The sequence below is a fragment of the Acomys russatus genome, chromosome 20 (assembly GCF_903995435.1).
Source record: "Acomys russatus chromosome 20, mAcoRus1.1, whole genome shotgun sequence".
Lineage (NCBI taxonomy): Eukaryota > Metazoa > Chordata > Mammalia > Rodentia > Muridae > Acomys > Acomys russatus.
In genome coordinates this window covers 31,365,986-31,382,803 of record NC_067156.1, presented here as the reverse complement: position 1 = coordinate 31,382,803, position 16,818 = coordinate 31,365,986, and the positions used below count along the sequence as shown (strand labels likewise).

Below are 16,818 nucleotides of genomic sequence, written 5' to 3'. Positions count from 1 at the left end.
TAATACTGGTGATATGTCTTTAATTTACCAGAACATATAAGAGTTTGGACTATTGTCTCACCATAATTATTTGTTTTTTGAAATAACACTGTAATTATATTATTTCCTTCCCTTTTCTCACTCCAACCTTTCTTATATATCCAAATGTATTCTCCAATTCTTGGCTGCATTTTCTTTAACTGTTGTTACATATATATCAACTTTTGTATGTATATAGTTCCAAATATATAGGTACAGCCTGTTCGGTTTGTATGATGTTACTGCTATGTGTATGATTTCTAGGCTGACCACTTGGTACTGGATAACCAACTGGGGGAGGGGGCTCTTCTCTGGAGGAGGACTGTTTCTCCTGCTCTCAGCATTTCCTAGTGGTTGAGGCTCCATGAGATTCCTTCCCTCCATGCTAGCAGGTCAATTGGTGCCATCTGTCCAGGTCTTGTGTAGACAGCCAGGTCCAATATTATTATTGTTAATAACAGCCTATTTAGCTCTCAGAAGCACACAGTTCTACTGATAAATTATGTTACTCAATGTAGAGGCCATGAGATGTTAACATATTTGGCTTTAATGTGCATATATATGATTTATTTTCTTAATCATGTGTATGTGCATATCTCCTCTATCTCTGTCTCTGTCTCTGTCTCTGTGTGTGTGCGCGCGCGCATGTGCATGCACATGCATGCACGTAGTGGTTTTTGAAGGCCAGTGGTATCAGGCATCCGTGGAGCTAAGTGTCTGTGAGATTCCTGACTTGGGTTCTGGGACTCGATCTCCAGGTCTCTGCTAAGTGTTCTTACCTACAGAGGTACTCTCCAGCTCCACTGCGCCATATTTTAAATTTGAAGTTATTGCCTTCTTCCAGTAAGTCATCTACATGGCTCAGCTACCATCTGTTACTTCATTTTTTCCAAAATAACGGCAAGGCAAGGGGAGGCTAAGCAGGCATGGCTTCACTCCCAGAGTAGAGGACACAAATGAACCAAGCAATTGGATATCAAAAAGTGTCAGAGCTTCTCAGAAGTGCAGAATACTCTGATAGCTTATAAGGTACAAGGCACAGGAGGTGACTGGGGCCCAGAGGCAACAGAAACACACTTGAATTCTTCTTTGACCCCAAAAGAGTGGCGTCTCAGTTGGTTTCAATGCTGCATTTGGAATTTTCACCTTTCCCCCAGAATGTCATGGTTGGCTTTCATTCATTTCATTTCATTTTATGTGAGAGGAGTTCCCTGACCACCCCACCCACACACAAAGATTATTTAAGATCATTTTGAATCACCATCAGATCCCCAACTTTCACTGAGGCTTTTGTGCTGGACACTGGGAGGCACTTTATGCATATTACTGTCTTAAATGCTGAAGTGTCCACAAGGACTCCCCATTTGATTATAGTGCCCTCATTGTACTGATGCTGAAAGTGGACAAGAACTAAACACCGCAGGACTGTAAAAAGCTGGGACAGGAAGTTCATCCACCATGTGCTACATGACTTAAGTGACCCAAATTTGATGAGGATAGTGACGAGGGAGGGACAGAAAGACAGAACCACAGTCATGAACTAGGAGTGAGCTCCTTCCGGGATGGGGTGAATTTCCCTCCTGAATTCCTCTCAGAATAAAGCTTTTCCCAGAAAGAGCTGCCATGAGTCAGAAAACCTGGTCATCAAAACAAGATCTCCAATTACCCACAAAACACCAGGTGTGCGCACTCCCTTCTGAAGTCCTGGGTGATTAACTGGTCAGCTTTCCGTTTTAACTATTATGCAAGAAGCACATTTCCGATAGAAGTAGATGCTCCAAAGATGGAAAATTAAACAGTTCCTTAAGTCAACCCACTTAAAACCAGAGCAGAAAAAGAGGCTTGGTTCACAGTGCCTACAAACTGGGATGGTACATGTTTGTTCACAGGCTCAGAGCTGAGCCAGAAACGTGCCAGAGAAACACAGCATCCAAAGATTCTCTCCGTCAATCCAGTCAATGCCGAGTGAGTCACAACTGTGTTAAAACCTCAGTCAGTTCTTCAAAGATTAGAGAGGACAGCAGTGAGGTTTTCCACGTGGCTTCATATCTAATAATGTGTCATTGATGCATGTAATCTGCATGTATAATTAATGCAGTCCATATAACGAGGTTCCCTCTCATTTGGGGCTGAGGAGAATCCGTGTTAGAGCCTAGAAGTGCCAACTGCTAACAAATCTTTGGCCTGCTTTCTTCTTCAGGGCAATGGGGACACCATAGTCAAATGTGAGGTCTTCATTGATGTTTCAGGATTTAAAATAGTAATAAAGTGCCTCCCAGTGCCCAGCACAAAGGAAACCTCAGTGAAAGTGGTGGATTTAGTAGTGATTTGGGTTACTAATAAACCTAGGTGTTAATTTTATATTACTGTTAGTAACAGTCTAACAGTCTTCTCTCATCCTTTATCACAGGCTGTTTTAGAGATAACGTTTTAGCGATAAATGAGATGTGCTGAGGCCATCGTTAAAGCTAGTAATATCTTCACAATCGTAATGCACCCTGTTCTGACATATCCCTTTATAACTCCTTATTTGTTTTCTCAAAACAAATGTGTTGAGTGCAGGAGACTCCTTTTTTGTTGTCCCTGTTAGCAGTGAACATGTGAGAGCCTCACGTGACAGGAAGACATTAAACCAAGCTTTCACCTCTGGGGACTTTCTTTCTTATCTTGCCCTCTGTGTGTTTCTCTTTCTATTTGAAATGATTTAATATTCAAGTTCTTGCCCGTCACCATCCCTTCTCTTTATATATGCATCGTTATTAACCAACTACCAAGAGGCATTAGTAGCGATTTTCAGTCTTGTCATTTTCCTCACCTTGGGCAAATCAAACTCTACATACAAACCATTCATGTGGGCAACCTCAAAAGGCTGCTGTGACAACTAAAGGAACATTGGACACCTTGAGGAGCAAAGGTTTGTTCAATGCAGTAAGTTGTGGCTTCCTTTCTAACCCATTATCTCCTTGGGCTCAACTGACCTGTGGATGATGCGCTGGCTCTGCAGGTAGTCCAGGGCCAAGGCCAGTTCACAGATGAAGAGCTTCACTGTGTCCTCCTGGAAGTGGACGTTCTGCTGCAGATGGTAGCGCAGGTCCCCACCAAGCAGCAGGTCCACCACCATGAACATGTCTTCCTCATCTTGGAAGGAATACCTAGAACAACATAAGGAAATAGAGATCAGGGCTGGAGAGATGGCTCCAGATGGCCAAGTGCTTGCAATGTGAGCACCAGGACCTGAGGTCGGATCCCCGGCACCCAGATAAAACATGTGACATGGTGGCTAGTATGAGAAACCCCCTGTGTTAGGGACCAGACATAGCCAGATCCAGGGTCAGGGGGCCTCTCTGGCCAGCCCATCTAGACAAATTAGAAGAATCAAGTTTGTTAAGATAAGCTGTAGAGAAGCAATTGGGAAAGACACCTGGAAGTCAGCACTGGCCTCTCTGTGCACCTACATGAGAGGGTGCTGTTTCATGCACATGTGGACATACACATGCAAAACACACACACACACACACACACACACACACACACACACGCACACGCACACGCACACACACACACACATACAAACCCTACGAAACCACTGTCATGCTCCCATTCCTAATGATCTAATTAGGGAATGGTGAAGTTCAAGTGAGCGTCACAAAGTAAAATCCTAACAAATGACACAGCCAAGGGTTCCACAGGGACAACATGAAAAGTTAAGAGACCATTATCACATTCTTAAGTACAGACAAAAGAGAGAACTCCATGCACGGGGTACAGTTTAGACTGTTGGAACCACAGGTATGATGGGGTGAATGCACGGGCCGATTCTATGACAGGAATGTAGTCACAAATCTGTAGACATTGGGAGTCCCTGACAGATGTGATGCCAACTGCAGAACCAGACACCAGCTCTTCATTTGAAGGAGCATGGAGCCGAGGACTGCAAAGACAAAGCAAGACACAGACAGCTCCGCGTGGGCCCCTGTTGTATATACAGAGCCTCCAGCAAAGATGCGGGATGTGTTTACATGTGTAGTGCCTTGATAAAGATGCTCGTCTCCTGTGGGGATTTGTTTTGTAGTGTTCACAGCTCCAGTGTGATTTCTTGTCACGACAAAGTCATCTACATCAATACTGCTTTGATGTGTTTCTGTTTTCCTCATGTCGCTGAAATCAAAATTTGAAGTTTCATTTACATGAAAGAAGGAAGCGCCTGTAAGCAGGACCCAAGGAAGCATGTAATTCTCTGAAATGACCTCTCTGCTCAGGAGTAACTGTAGAACACCATTGATGGGGCAAGTACTAAGGGGGAGGGGGAGTCTATAACAATAAGGAGTGAGAATATCAACAAAGCTTTATTAATCTGAGGGAGGTGCTTGGCAATGCTGACAGTTCCTGATGTTCACTGGTTCAATAAACAAAATTTCAGAGTCACAGAGAAGATGTCAGAAATCGAGCTCTTAGGGAAATTAAGACAAAATTCAGGGAGTGCTTTTTATTTTATTTTTTTCCTTTTTTTTTATTAATTTATTCTTGTTACATCTCAATGTTTATCCCATCCCTTGTATAGAGAGTGCTTTTTAAACGTTTGAGATACACATACTTATCATCTTTTAGGGATTATGTTCTTTACCTCAGTGGGGAGACTGGCTGGCTAGCTCTGCTTCAGGTTTAATAGGCACCAAGAAAACTGCTGGGTCCAGATGCATTCATTTGAAATCCTTCCAACTGCACCAAACACAATTATATTACTGTTTTCTGGAACTCCTTAGTGAGCCACCCTGAGATAGTTAATATGTAATCACACCCGGGTCTGCTGTACCTCATGCTGTTCTCAGAAGCGGAACAGAAAGCATGCTTGTTCACAACCTGAGTTGCAAATGGAAGGATGGTGAGAATGGGGAGTGGGTACCAAAAAAGGGGGAAAACAGTGCCAATAATAGACAATAAATAGAAAAGAATAGTAAGTTAGCCTGTGGAACAGACGCGTGTTACACACTACTGTTGACTGCCCTCTTAGGTATAGGTTAGAAACCCGCTGACACACCAGGAAGGTCTGCTCCTATTATTGAGCTAAACTCTAAATGTAAATATTCCTTATACTAAATTCAGCCTGGACAAGCAAACACTGTTACTGAGGCTTGAGTTAAGCAATTTTTATCCAAAGAACAAACTGATACACGTGCCAGTTGTGACAAGTTAACAATAGCGTTCCAACATGCAGGGGATTATTAATCAAAGAGAAGAGAGGCCGAGGCAAGAGGCAACATGCTCCCCTGGCCGGCAAAAATACAAATTTAGTAAGCTGTGAAATAAACCCTGACTCTTACAGTCACCTCCCTTCCTCAGCTCATCAGCTCTGAATCCAACTTCTGTTTCTTCACTCTCAGAGAGAAAAGATAAGCATTTTACTTTCTGAAATTTTTTAATTAAAAAATATGCAGGCATAACAATTTAGTGATACACAGAATGTTCAGGTTCTTAATAAAATTTGATTTTTCAAAATAAAAAGACCTTTTTTTTTTTTTTTTTTGTAACTCAACAACTTGTCGTTGATGGGTTTACGAAGCCTGCATTTCTATGTCATAGCATGGTGTAGTTCTTAGCCAGCTGTGCTAAATTAACAAGTCTAGCCCTGATGATGTGAAATTCACTAATTCATCAATACTCTCACAGGTCAATCTGTTAGAGGCAATTTATAAACTCCCTTCCCAGATGGCTTTAGTTCATGTCAAATATACAAAACCCTAACCAGCACAGTACACATACACACACACACACACACACACACATACACACACACACATACACACATGCCAAAATGAAATGTATGCATGTGCATGTAGGTGTATGCACAGTGTACATAGAATAGATATATTTTAAAAGATACAACAGATACAAAATAAAAAGGAAATAAAAAAATGCTGATACATGCATGAAATTTTCTGCTGGAAACTTACTTTGTCTAAATTATGGGATTTATAAGTATTGTTTAAGTATAGTTTTTATTTTATAATTTACTTGATGTGAAATGCAAATAATTAATGAGAAAAATACCTTATTTTATTTTACTTGTAGCCAATATTGTTTGCCTGAGTGGGGGGAAAAAACCTAACAGTGTCAGACTTTGAACTGTAGAAATTTTGATCTGTATTAATTCACCAAATACAAATTCAATGTCCATATTTCTATATTATACAAATATTAATTTTTTAAAAAAGAATTTTTATACAACCCTGAGAGGTCAGCATAATGGAGAGAGTTTGGAGAGGGATAAATAACACAAAAGACCTTTGGAAAAAGTCATATGGAAAACTGTAGAAACTTCCTAAATATATATGCAGACATAAATATATACATCATATACATATGTAGAAGGAGAGTCACTTGTTAGAGAAAAAATGCTTTTTAAAGATAACATAGGCTATCAAGTAAAAAGCCCAGTGACATATATGGGTAATCTCTCTCTCTCTCTCTCTCTCTCTCTCTCTCTCTCTCTCTCTCTCTCTCTCTCTCTCTCTCTCTCTCTCTCTCTCTCTCTCTCTCTCTTTCTTAGATAAGATCAAAGTTTATTTGGTTCTCAGATTATCTTGTTACACAGTTGTCAAGAAAATTTTCCCTTAAACATTTATCAGGATAGCAGCAAATATGAGCACAGACATGTTTTACAAAATATGTGACCATTCTATTGATTGTTCGTGGTTCAAATATTTTTAGCATGCAGTTTGTCACAATATAAATCAACATTTTAAGACAGTGTTGCTTTAAATATTACTAAATTAAATAACATCTTTGTCTGCCCCTTAAGTGACATAGAGCAAACTGGGTTCTTAATCTCACTTACAAGACATTTAAAAAATAGAGTCAAATTAAAGCATAATAACAAATTTATTGTACTTTTAAGGAAAATCTTCCAGGCAGAAAGAGTTAAATGTCTCCTGCTGCCCAGAAGAGGATAACAGGGAGAGAAGGAAAAAGTCATACTGTGTAAACTGGGTGATGGTCAGACACATAGTCTAACAGCCACATGGCAGGGTGGGAGAAACTGTAAGAAAGCTCAAATCTCAGCAAGAAGCCTCGAGTGTTAAAGAAAAACTGCTTAGAAAGGAACAAAAGAGAAGACATGTTTTTCTGAATAATTCATAAAAGTGGCAGACTTAAATTTCCTGCCTGGCTGAGGTCTGTAAGGCTCTGCACTGGAAGTGAGGACTCTGGAAAGGGTGGGTACAGTGTCTCATTAAAACCTACCTCACTGTGCCACCTTCCTCTTCAGCATGGCATCAGAGGGGCCTGCTTTCCTAGGGGTGGTCCTTTAGCCAAAGTGATGGGCTCAGCCCACCTGCAATGGGAATTCTCTACTCAGGCCACACATTCCATTCTCTCAATGAAATTCAAGTCAGATGGATTGTTTATTTGGGGCTATGCAAAGCTACTTCATTATTGAGTCTATGCACTTCAATAAACACGTGTGTAGTTAATAGATCTACATTGTGCTGCTATCCATTGCCTGGGGCCTAAAGTTCTTCCAGAGTGGTAAAACTGAACTCTTGTCACTTCTCCTTCAAGTTTAAATGGAATACTTTAATAAGGAAAAACTGTCTAATAAACTATTTAGTTACTATGAGATGCAGTTCATATAGGAAAGATTAAAACAAGTGTTTAAAAGTGAACTCTCCTTTAGCAGTGGTTTTCAAAATGATTTGTTTCCTAATATTTTTCCAAAAGCAACCTACACGTTTTTTTTAAAAAAGTGTCCTAATGAACTCATGGGTTGGATGTGATCATTTCTGTTGCTATTTTCTTTGTAACGTCCACTCTTGAACCAGGAAGACATGATCAAGCAACAACACGTATATTAATGTGATCTAATAGGCTTTGATACTTTTATGATATAAAAACATATTGCTAGCCATATTGTAAAGTTCCTATTCCAGACCAATGTGGTCCTTAATAGGGTTTTCTCTTTCCCTCTCCCTCCCTCCCTCCCTCCCTTCCTCTCTCTCTCTCTTCCTCCCTCCCTCCCTTCTTCACTTCCTCCCTTCCTCTCCCCTCTCCCTCTCCTTCCTTTTTTCAGCCTCTCATACACACATGAAGATATAAGTACATATGCAGACTCAATTGTAATCTACAATAAACACATATTAACTTTCTTTTTGTTGTTGTTGTTGAGGCAAGGTTTCTCTGTGTAGCCTTGGTCATCCAAGACTCCCTCTGAGGACCAGGATGGCCTTGAAACCACACAGATCCACCTGCCTCTGCCTCCCCGAGTGCTGGGATTACAAGCTTGCACTACCATGCCTGGCTCATATGAAAGAAACTTCTTTATCCATTGCTGAAGATGTTGGTGTGTAATGGCAGTCATATAAACATGTGATAGCTCTATCCCATCAGACACACATACATGATGCTGTCAGGATGGCAGCATCGCCACTTATCAAAGCATCACTGAAAACTCTGCAGGCTACTTTTACTCTTATTGTTTGTTATTAGGTTATGTCCAAATGGTTAAGCACAATAGAGTAGTCAGTAGCTCTTGCCACAAACCGGGTACAGTGTGCATATTATAAGTAAGAGTTTCGCATCTTTGATGAATTTGCACATCCTTTCCAGCATTCATTGCCTTAAAAACAGTAGTCTTGCCAAGGCACAGGAAGTGGTGTCCCACTGTGTTTTTTTTAAATTTGAAATTTCCTAACATTTACTCATTTTGTACACCTTCTCAAGTACCTATTGGATACTTGTAATTTTGGAGAAAACCTTTCATTAAGATTCTTTGTAAAATAGGCTTTTTCCTCTTTTAATTTTTGAGATGTGAGTATTTTCTGTAGACTGTATTTGTAAGACTCTTACCAGGTATATGGTTTATAAATCGTCTTTATTTTCTCTCATTTTATGTGGCACCATTTCACTTCTTGATCACAACTTTGAAGAACTTTTTTTTTTAATTGATAGTGTCCAATGTGTCTTTTAAAATATTTTAGCACACATTCTGCTGACTTTCACAGGAACTCCCCTGGATGGGGAGGCCCGGTGGCACTCAGAGGAAGGATAGCAGGCTACCAAGAAGAGACTTGATACCCTATGAGCATATACAGGGGGAGGAAGTCCCCCTCAGTCACAGTCATAGGGGAGGGGAGTAAGGGGAAAATGGGAGGGAGGGAGGAATGGGAGGATACAAAGGATGGGATAACAATTGAGATGTAATAGGAATAAATTAATAAAATATTTTTAAAAAAGAAAAAATATTTTAGCACACATTCTATTTAGATCTGTTTAGCTGTAATGTATGAGCTTGGAGAACTACTATATTTTTGTAAAAGCTCCTAGATATAGCTCACGTTTATGTATATCATCCATTTGAGATAGCTTTTACACGTGATAGAAGGTGGACTGTGGTCTCATTTTTCAGTACCAGGTTATCCTGATGCTTTGGCGAGAAGGCAGTAAACAGTGTGAGGGTTTACCTTAAGGTTCTCCATAGTTGTCTCTGTCTGTCTTTTAATGCCTGCTATTCTGTCTTGATTCACAGGCTTTGAAGTAAATTTTGAGATGGGAAAGTATAAGACTATTTCAGTTTGTCCTTGAATTTAAAAAAAAAAAAATTCTCACGTTCCTTGAATTTCTACATGAAAAAAAATTTTTTTTTGAGTGAAGGTTCCAGTATGTAGTCTAGGCTACCTAGAGATCGTTTTACAGGCCAACTTGGCCAGACTCACACGTATCCACCTGCTTCACTTATTGATTGCTGGGACTACAAATTTACTTCCTTCCACATTAGGATGCCAGTTGGCATCCTCTTTATTCAGTAGGTGCTAGGCAGCCATGTAGGTGAGACCTCATGGATATAGCTTCTGGCATTTCTAGGAACCATAATCTCAAGCAAACCCTTTGTTTCTCTGGCTCTTATGGTCTCTCTACCCTGTCCTCTTCAGTCGTTGCTGAGCCTTAGGCGCAGGGGTTGTGTTACAGATGGATCATTTGGGACTGGGCTCCACAACTCTCCATTTTGATTAGTTGTGGTTTTCTGCAATTGTCTCTGTTGGATGAAAGGTTTCATAATATGAACTGGGCAGGCTGGATTTATGCATTTAGAAGTAAACCGCAATACACACACACACACACACACACACACACACACACACACACACATACACACCAGCAATTAAAACAAAACAAAACAAAAAACAAAGAGGCTATAGATCTGAAAGAGAGCAAGGCATGGGGTACATACTGGGGTTTGGAAGGAGGGAGAAGGAAGAAATGGTGTAATATTATAGTCTCAAAAAACTAAAAATTAAAAAATTAAAAGTGTGTACCACCACACCCAACTCTTTGTGAATTTCAAGAACAGTTTATTGATTCCTGTTTTCTTTTTCCTCTTTCTCCCTCCCTCCCTTCCTTCCTCCCTCTCTTTTTCTCTCCCTCCCTCCCTCCCTCCCTCCCTCCCTCCCTACCTCCTTCCTTCTTTCCTTTGGTTCTTTTTTCATTCTTTGAGGCAGGGTTTCTCTGTGAAAGTGTCCTGGCTGTTCTGGAACTCACTTTGTAAACCAGGGTGGCCTCAAATGCACAGAGATCTGCCTGCCTCTGCGTCCTCGATGTTGGGACTGAACTTGTGTTCCAACACCACTTGGCTTGGATTCCTGCTTTCTTAGACCACATAGGATTTTTATAGGGACTGGGTAAAGGCTATAGACTTAACTAAAGTCTGGTGACTTTTCTCCCACTTAATAGTACAAGATGGAAAGCACAGCACAAAGAGGTACCTGTCATTCCTTTTCTCGGCTGTGAAGTGTTATAATGTCTGTCTGTCACCTGTTTGCTCAAACCATTCTCCATAGAAGAACACACAAGCTGTTCTCAAGCTTTTACTATTGGATACCCAGGTAAAACAATAGTACATTCGTGGTGCACATGCCTTCTTATATTCTGGCTGGCCTAGCATTATCGTACACGGCTAGGAGCAGGTTCACTAGTATTGGGACTCACTGTAGCAGAGGGCAAGAGTGCACATATTATGTCAGATATTATCAAATTTGTCTTCTAGGGTCTGTGCCCTCATTAAAGCCAAGTGACCAAATGACAATATCCACTCTCATGTGGGTAACTGAAGAGCCATATAACTGAAAGTTATAAACTTGGTGAGTCGGCAGGTAAACAGTCCTTTTAGTCAGAATGGAATCAAGAAAACTACTATATAGTCAAACTTCCCATTTTGAAAGAACAATTTTCATATACATTTCAGAGAGCTAAAAGCCTTTTCTGAGTTTATCTCAGCTTTGCTTTAGTCTCTCCTGGATAACCTTTGTATTTCCCACCTGTGCAATTCCACAGCTCTCAGACACCTGCCTGAGAAAGAACATTTCAGCAGCTTAGCAGGGGATGCTGTTCTGAATCATGTTGTATTTCCATAATGTATCCATTTAGCTTGAACTCCTCAGTTGAGTGAAGCTTTTGAAGATCCTTTGCCTTCTGCTCTGTACCCACCATGACCCCCTAGCATATAGCCTGGTGCATGATGAGTACTTGGTTTTCGATGATATTATACAGATATTTATTGCAAATCTATATCCCTGAACAATGTATTGCAGTTAAAGCAGTGACCCAAACAATGTAGGGTTTCATCTCTTGAAAGCAACCTTTAAAAAAATAATATTTACACAAATACGTGGTTAGAAAATTGTACAAGAAATATGACAGAAACTAACAGAGGGCTCTAAAATAAATTATAGGTATCATTAAAACCTCAAAAAATGTCATTTGGGCCATAAACTAAAACACATACATATGTATGATTGTCACAGTGAAAAACATGATTTGTAGTTTCTTTCTCTTTTTAATCATGGAACAGGCTGCGGCTCATCTTCCCCATGTCCTATGTCATAGCTGATGGTTCAAAGCGCTGACCTTGCTCTAGACAGAACTCTCTGCATTTGGTGATCTGTCAGCTCACCGTACTGGCTCAGAGATGTTTGTGAAGTCTCCCCAGGGGGAAATTTGGCAACTATTATTTTGTACTGGATCTCCTGAGATGGTTCCCTTAGGGAAAACAACAGCCAGTAAACAGGCAAAGGGGAATAACACCATCTTGTTCCCCGTATAAACGGAAAAGTCAAGACACATGCTCAGATGTTAATGAGGAGCAGTTAAATCAGAACATTACCCAAAGGGCTTAGCGGGGGAAACCAAGCGTTAGAAATAGATAATTTCAGGGATCCGTGACAATCACAGATCACTGCAGAGACCAGTCCACCTTGGTGAGTCTGGGTCCTTGATGGGATAGAAAATGGCCACCTGTGGCTGGGAAGGCACGGGAATGCCTTGCTGGCATGAGCAGGGTTCTGGAGGTGTTGAGTCAGAGGTTCTGACTCGTCATTCCTGAGTAGGGACACACTGTTCATTTGGCACAGCAGGACTGCCCATCCCTCTGTCGCTCTGGCTAAAAAGACAATTTGTTTCCTTACTGAACAAAGTGTACAACTCCAAGAATTCCTGAGCAAAGGGAAGAGAGGCTTTCCCAGAACCACTACAAGGGTATTTACTACGCCCTTCATGCCCGGTCCTTCTCCCTGATGCTCCGTGTTCAGTGCGCCCAATCGCCGTTCAACACAGTAGTGACTACAGTCAAACTGGACCAAGGAGGAGCCTGGTGCCCTAAGCTAGCAGGGCTGTGTTGTCTCTGACACCTGACATCCAAGCTCTTCCAGGGAAGCAGAAAGAGAAAAGACTTGGATATTTTAAAGAACAACTAGTGGTTTTGTTCCACTAAAATTTATTTATCATGCTAAATGATGTCTACACTTGTAGTTAGTCCCTTGATTGCCTTTATTTTTAAGCATTTTGTTTTATTGATGTTGAAAGACTGTTAACTAAATACCTTCCGTACATAATGTTAAAATGAAATGTAAGTTGACATTGAAAGCGTAAGAGGGTACGAAGAGTGGAAGTTCGGATACAGATGGGCTGTAATGCTGGCTTTGTGGATCTGACCTGGTGTGCCTATCCCTATCTATCTATCTATCTATCTATCTATCTATCTATCTAGCTAGCTATCTAGCTATCTATCTATCTATCCATGTCTTTTTCTCTCTGGAGTTTTGAGACAGGGTTTCTCTGTGTAGCCCTGGTCGTCCTGGAACTTGCTCTGTAGTCCAGGCTGGCCTTGAACTCACAGATCCACCTACCTCTGCCTCCAAGTGCTAGGATTAAATGCCTGCACCACCACTGCCTGGTATTTGCCTATTTCTCTAAAGGAACAAAAGCTTCACACACACCACCAAGTAACTGACATGAAGATGTACGAGAATGCACCACTTTCCATACACTATATGAGGCTGTATTATCTTCCATATACTATATGAGATTGTATTACTTTCTACATAGATATTTTTAAGTTTCTCCTAAGAATCTACATCCCTTTTTTTTCTTTTTTGAGATGAAGTCATACTAGGTAGTCCAGGCTTTCCTCCAATTCTTAATCCTCTTACCTAAGCCTTCCATGTGCTATGGTGGCAGGTCTATACCACCACTCTCAGCAAGCATTTTCTTGGGTCTATGAGACTCCTTCATGATTAAACTCCAGTCTGATATGTCTTAAAACTTAAAAAAAAAAACCTATAAGACTAATATTTTCTATGTGCAACCTATGTAGAAAAACAAAAAGATCTGATTGATTCACTTTAAATTTATAAACATGAAGTTTAAGTGGATACTTAGAAAATACTATTCTAACTTTACATTTTTACATTTTCATTTATTAGTTTCTCTCCTTAAAATTTCTATACCCTTCACTCCCAGTTTATGTTTTCATAGGGTAAACAGAGACAATACCGGGAACATTGCTTCCTTATATGCCCACCATCAAACCTGCTGCCTCCCTCACATACTCTTAACATTCTGAGTTCTCTCTTAGCACAGTGGAAGAAGCATCTTCATTTCTATCTCGAGCTGGTGCTTTCACCTGCACCTTCAACCTAAGGCTAGCCCATTCACCTGCACCTTCAACCTAAGGCTAGCCCATTCACCTGCACCTTCAACCTAAGGCTAGCCCATTCACCTGCACCTTCAACCTAAGGCTAGCCCATTCACCTGCATCTTCCACTTAGGGGATAGCCCACTTATACCCTGCAGGATTCCACTTGTCAGTCATATTCCTTCTGCCCTCCATTGTCAGTTCTTTCCTCTGCCTTTCATCTTTGGCATTCACCCCAATTTATACATATCTCATAATGTATACCAAATAAAACACAAATGCATAAATAAGATAATATACAAAGTAAGGTAAAAAATATAAAAATCTAGCAAGTCAATGGCTCTTATAGTGACCAGTGGTTTTATAGAAATGTTTAAGGAGAATAGAATGTGACCAAACAGTCTATTTTGGGGATTCAGGGTTGTTTTGTGATTTGCAAATCAGTTTATTTTACTATGAAGTAGAAATGAGCCCAAATTAAAAAGAAATTACTTCATAGCCTGTAAAAATCATTCATTAAAAAATAATACAATCTACAACCAAAAGAACATTTTCTTATCCCAACTATGTCTATAGATAGCCTATATCACGTGACATCTTACAATATTAAAAAACTATTTCTAGGAACTCAGGAAAGACCAGCTTGCCCAGAATCACAGTTTGTGTTCAGCTTTGCTCTCACTGCACAGGAACAAAGGACGGAGACCAGAGAGGTAGACATGAAACCACCATTATCTGTAATGGTTGTAAATATTGAAAAACCTATTGGGAAGTTGCTGAGGAAGTTCAGGAAGATCAATGAAAATAACACCAATATCAATTTTATTCTAACATGCAAGCAACAGACTACTAGAAGACACTAATTAAAAAACAGCAATATCAAATACAGCAAATATTCAAGACTAAATCTTAAAAACAGACAAAATAGCCCTCCACATCAGGGCCTACATTAAAAACAGAAACAAAGGGAGAAAATCAAGGGCTCTCTAAATTAAATATATATATAATAAATTAAAATTTTACTATTTTAATATATCCTAAATTCTCCTTGAATTAATCTATGAATTCAATAGTACCTCAAATTAATACCAGTAGTTTTAGGATACAAATTAAAAGACTATTATAAAATGTATATAAAATTGAAAAGATCCGATTACAGCCAACACCATGCCGAAAATACACAGCTGCAAATGAAGCATGAAGCCACAGAGTGCATGTATTCCAGGGGAGTGAATTAATCCACAGAGCTGAGTGGAGGCACCACCCACACATGTGTAGTGACTGAGAAGACAGCAAATGGAGCTGTGTTGTGCTGTGGTGTGGTGTGGTATGTTGTGCTGTGTGTGGTTCGTTCTCCATTCAGTTTCCTCAAACACCCACTTTTGTGAGAACCCTGGAGCACTCGCAGCCTTTGATCTTCAGGCCTTATGTTCCTCCTGCACTCCTTCCGAGGGCCCTCCCTTCCAGTCCCTGAAAGGCAGCCACCAGCCAATGCTCTCCGCACATTCGCCTTCTGTCTGCCTAGTCCCTGGAGTCCGAGCCTCTCCAGAGTACCTGGATCTACTCCCTATGCAACAATTGCATTTTAGATCCCTGAGCAGAGGCCCTAAATTGAATCTTCGCCTCCTCGGATCTCCCCATCTCTGGGAGTGACACTGTCATCCACTGTTGCTCAGGCCAACAAGCCAGGAGTCATGTCTTTTAGCCAAGGGGCAGGCCTGGTTTTTTTTTTTGTTGTTTGTTTGGGTTTTTTTTTTGTTGTTGTTGTTGTTGTTTTTTCTGAGCAGAGCCAATTAGACTTTTCCCTAGGACTTTGAATCTTGAGTGGTTGACACAAGGTTAGGAAATCGATCAGCGCTGACTCATCTGGGCCAGACAGCCTCAAGAGTTTGCACATAAGTCCCTGTACCTGGATTCCCGGAATTGCCTTTGTCCCTGCTCTTCAACTCTATTTCTTCATCTAAGTTTATCTCATAGGCCTGGTGAGTTTCCTTTGAGCTGTGTGTTTTTACTCTCTCTGTGTTGTTTTCTATAATGGAAATTTCCTAATAGGATGAGAAACCGTGGAGTTGATGGGCATATTATGAAGACCCAGCAGGTCCATGAGACTAACCCATCAGTTCATGAGACAGCCAGTCATCAACTACATATGGTGCAATTACCTTACACAGGCCACACAGCAATGCTGCGTCTCTGCGGAGTTCTTCAGGGACTGCCCTTCTGTCTTATCCGTGTACACCAGAGGCATGCCCAAGAACAATTATGTCAAGAATTGGGGTTTGGAATCTTTTATTATAGGCTTACACACAAGGGCTCAGAGAAAGAGAGGTACTCAGAAGAGGGTCAGGTGCACTTGAGAGCATGGGTGTAGGCTTCTTAGAAGAATCACAGACAATAAAACATCTGAGTGTGGGTACAGACTCCTCAAAGGAGGGTTACTGCGAAGACAAACCCTTTTTTGACACACTCACAGTGAGGGGCACTTGGTTAGGTCTTGGAGATCCCATTTCTAGCAGGAGTAAGAATGTCTACCCTTTTCTTGATCTACTTAAGAATATTTCATGTACTGCGGTGGACTGTTTCTAAAACAACCATAGTGCTTCCTCTGAGAGTCTGACTTTGCCATGACCCTCATCCAAGTAGAACCCGCATCTCTAGCTCAATCTGACCATGGCCTCATGATACATGGTGGCCAATGAGACCATAGAAAACATGACACAGGCAGCGGCTGGAGAAGTGTCTCTTATGAAGAGTAAGTATCCTTTCTTGCTGTTGGGAATCCTTCCACTGCCCTGTGACAACACCCCGTCTCTTCACTGCTGTGAAGCCATCAGGAGAGA

At 40.8% G+C, this 16,818-nt stretch overlaps 1 protein-coding gene across 2 annotated transcripts in view; it reads right to left on the bottom strand.

Moving 5' to 3' along the window:
• Positions 1–16,818, bottom strand: part of Stk32a (serine/threonine kinase 32A) — a 109,251-nt gene that overhangs the window by 52,186 nt on the left and 40,247 nt on the right. For both annotated transcript variants that reach the window (XM_051163632.1, XM_051163633.1), the window contains exon 5: positions 2,997–3,170. In XM_051163632.1, coding sequence (XP_051019589.1) covers positions 2,997–3,170 — 174 coding nt within the window. The remainder of the gene's footprint in view (positions 1–2,996; positions 3,171–16,818) is intronic.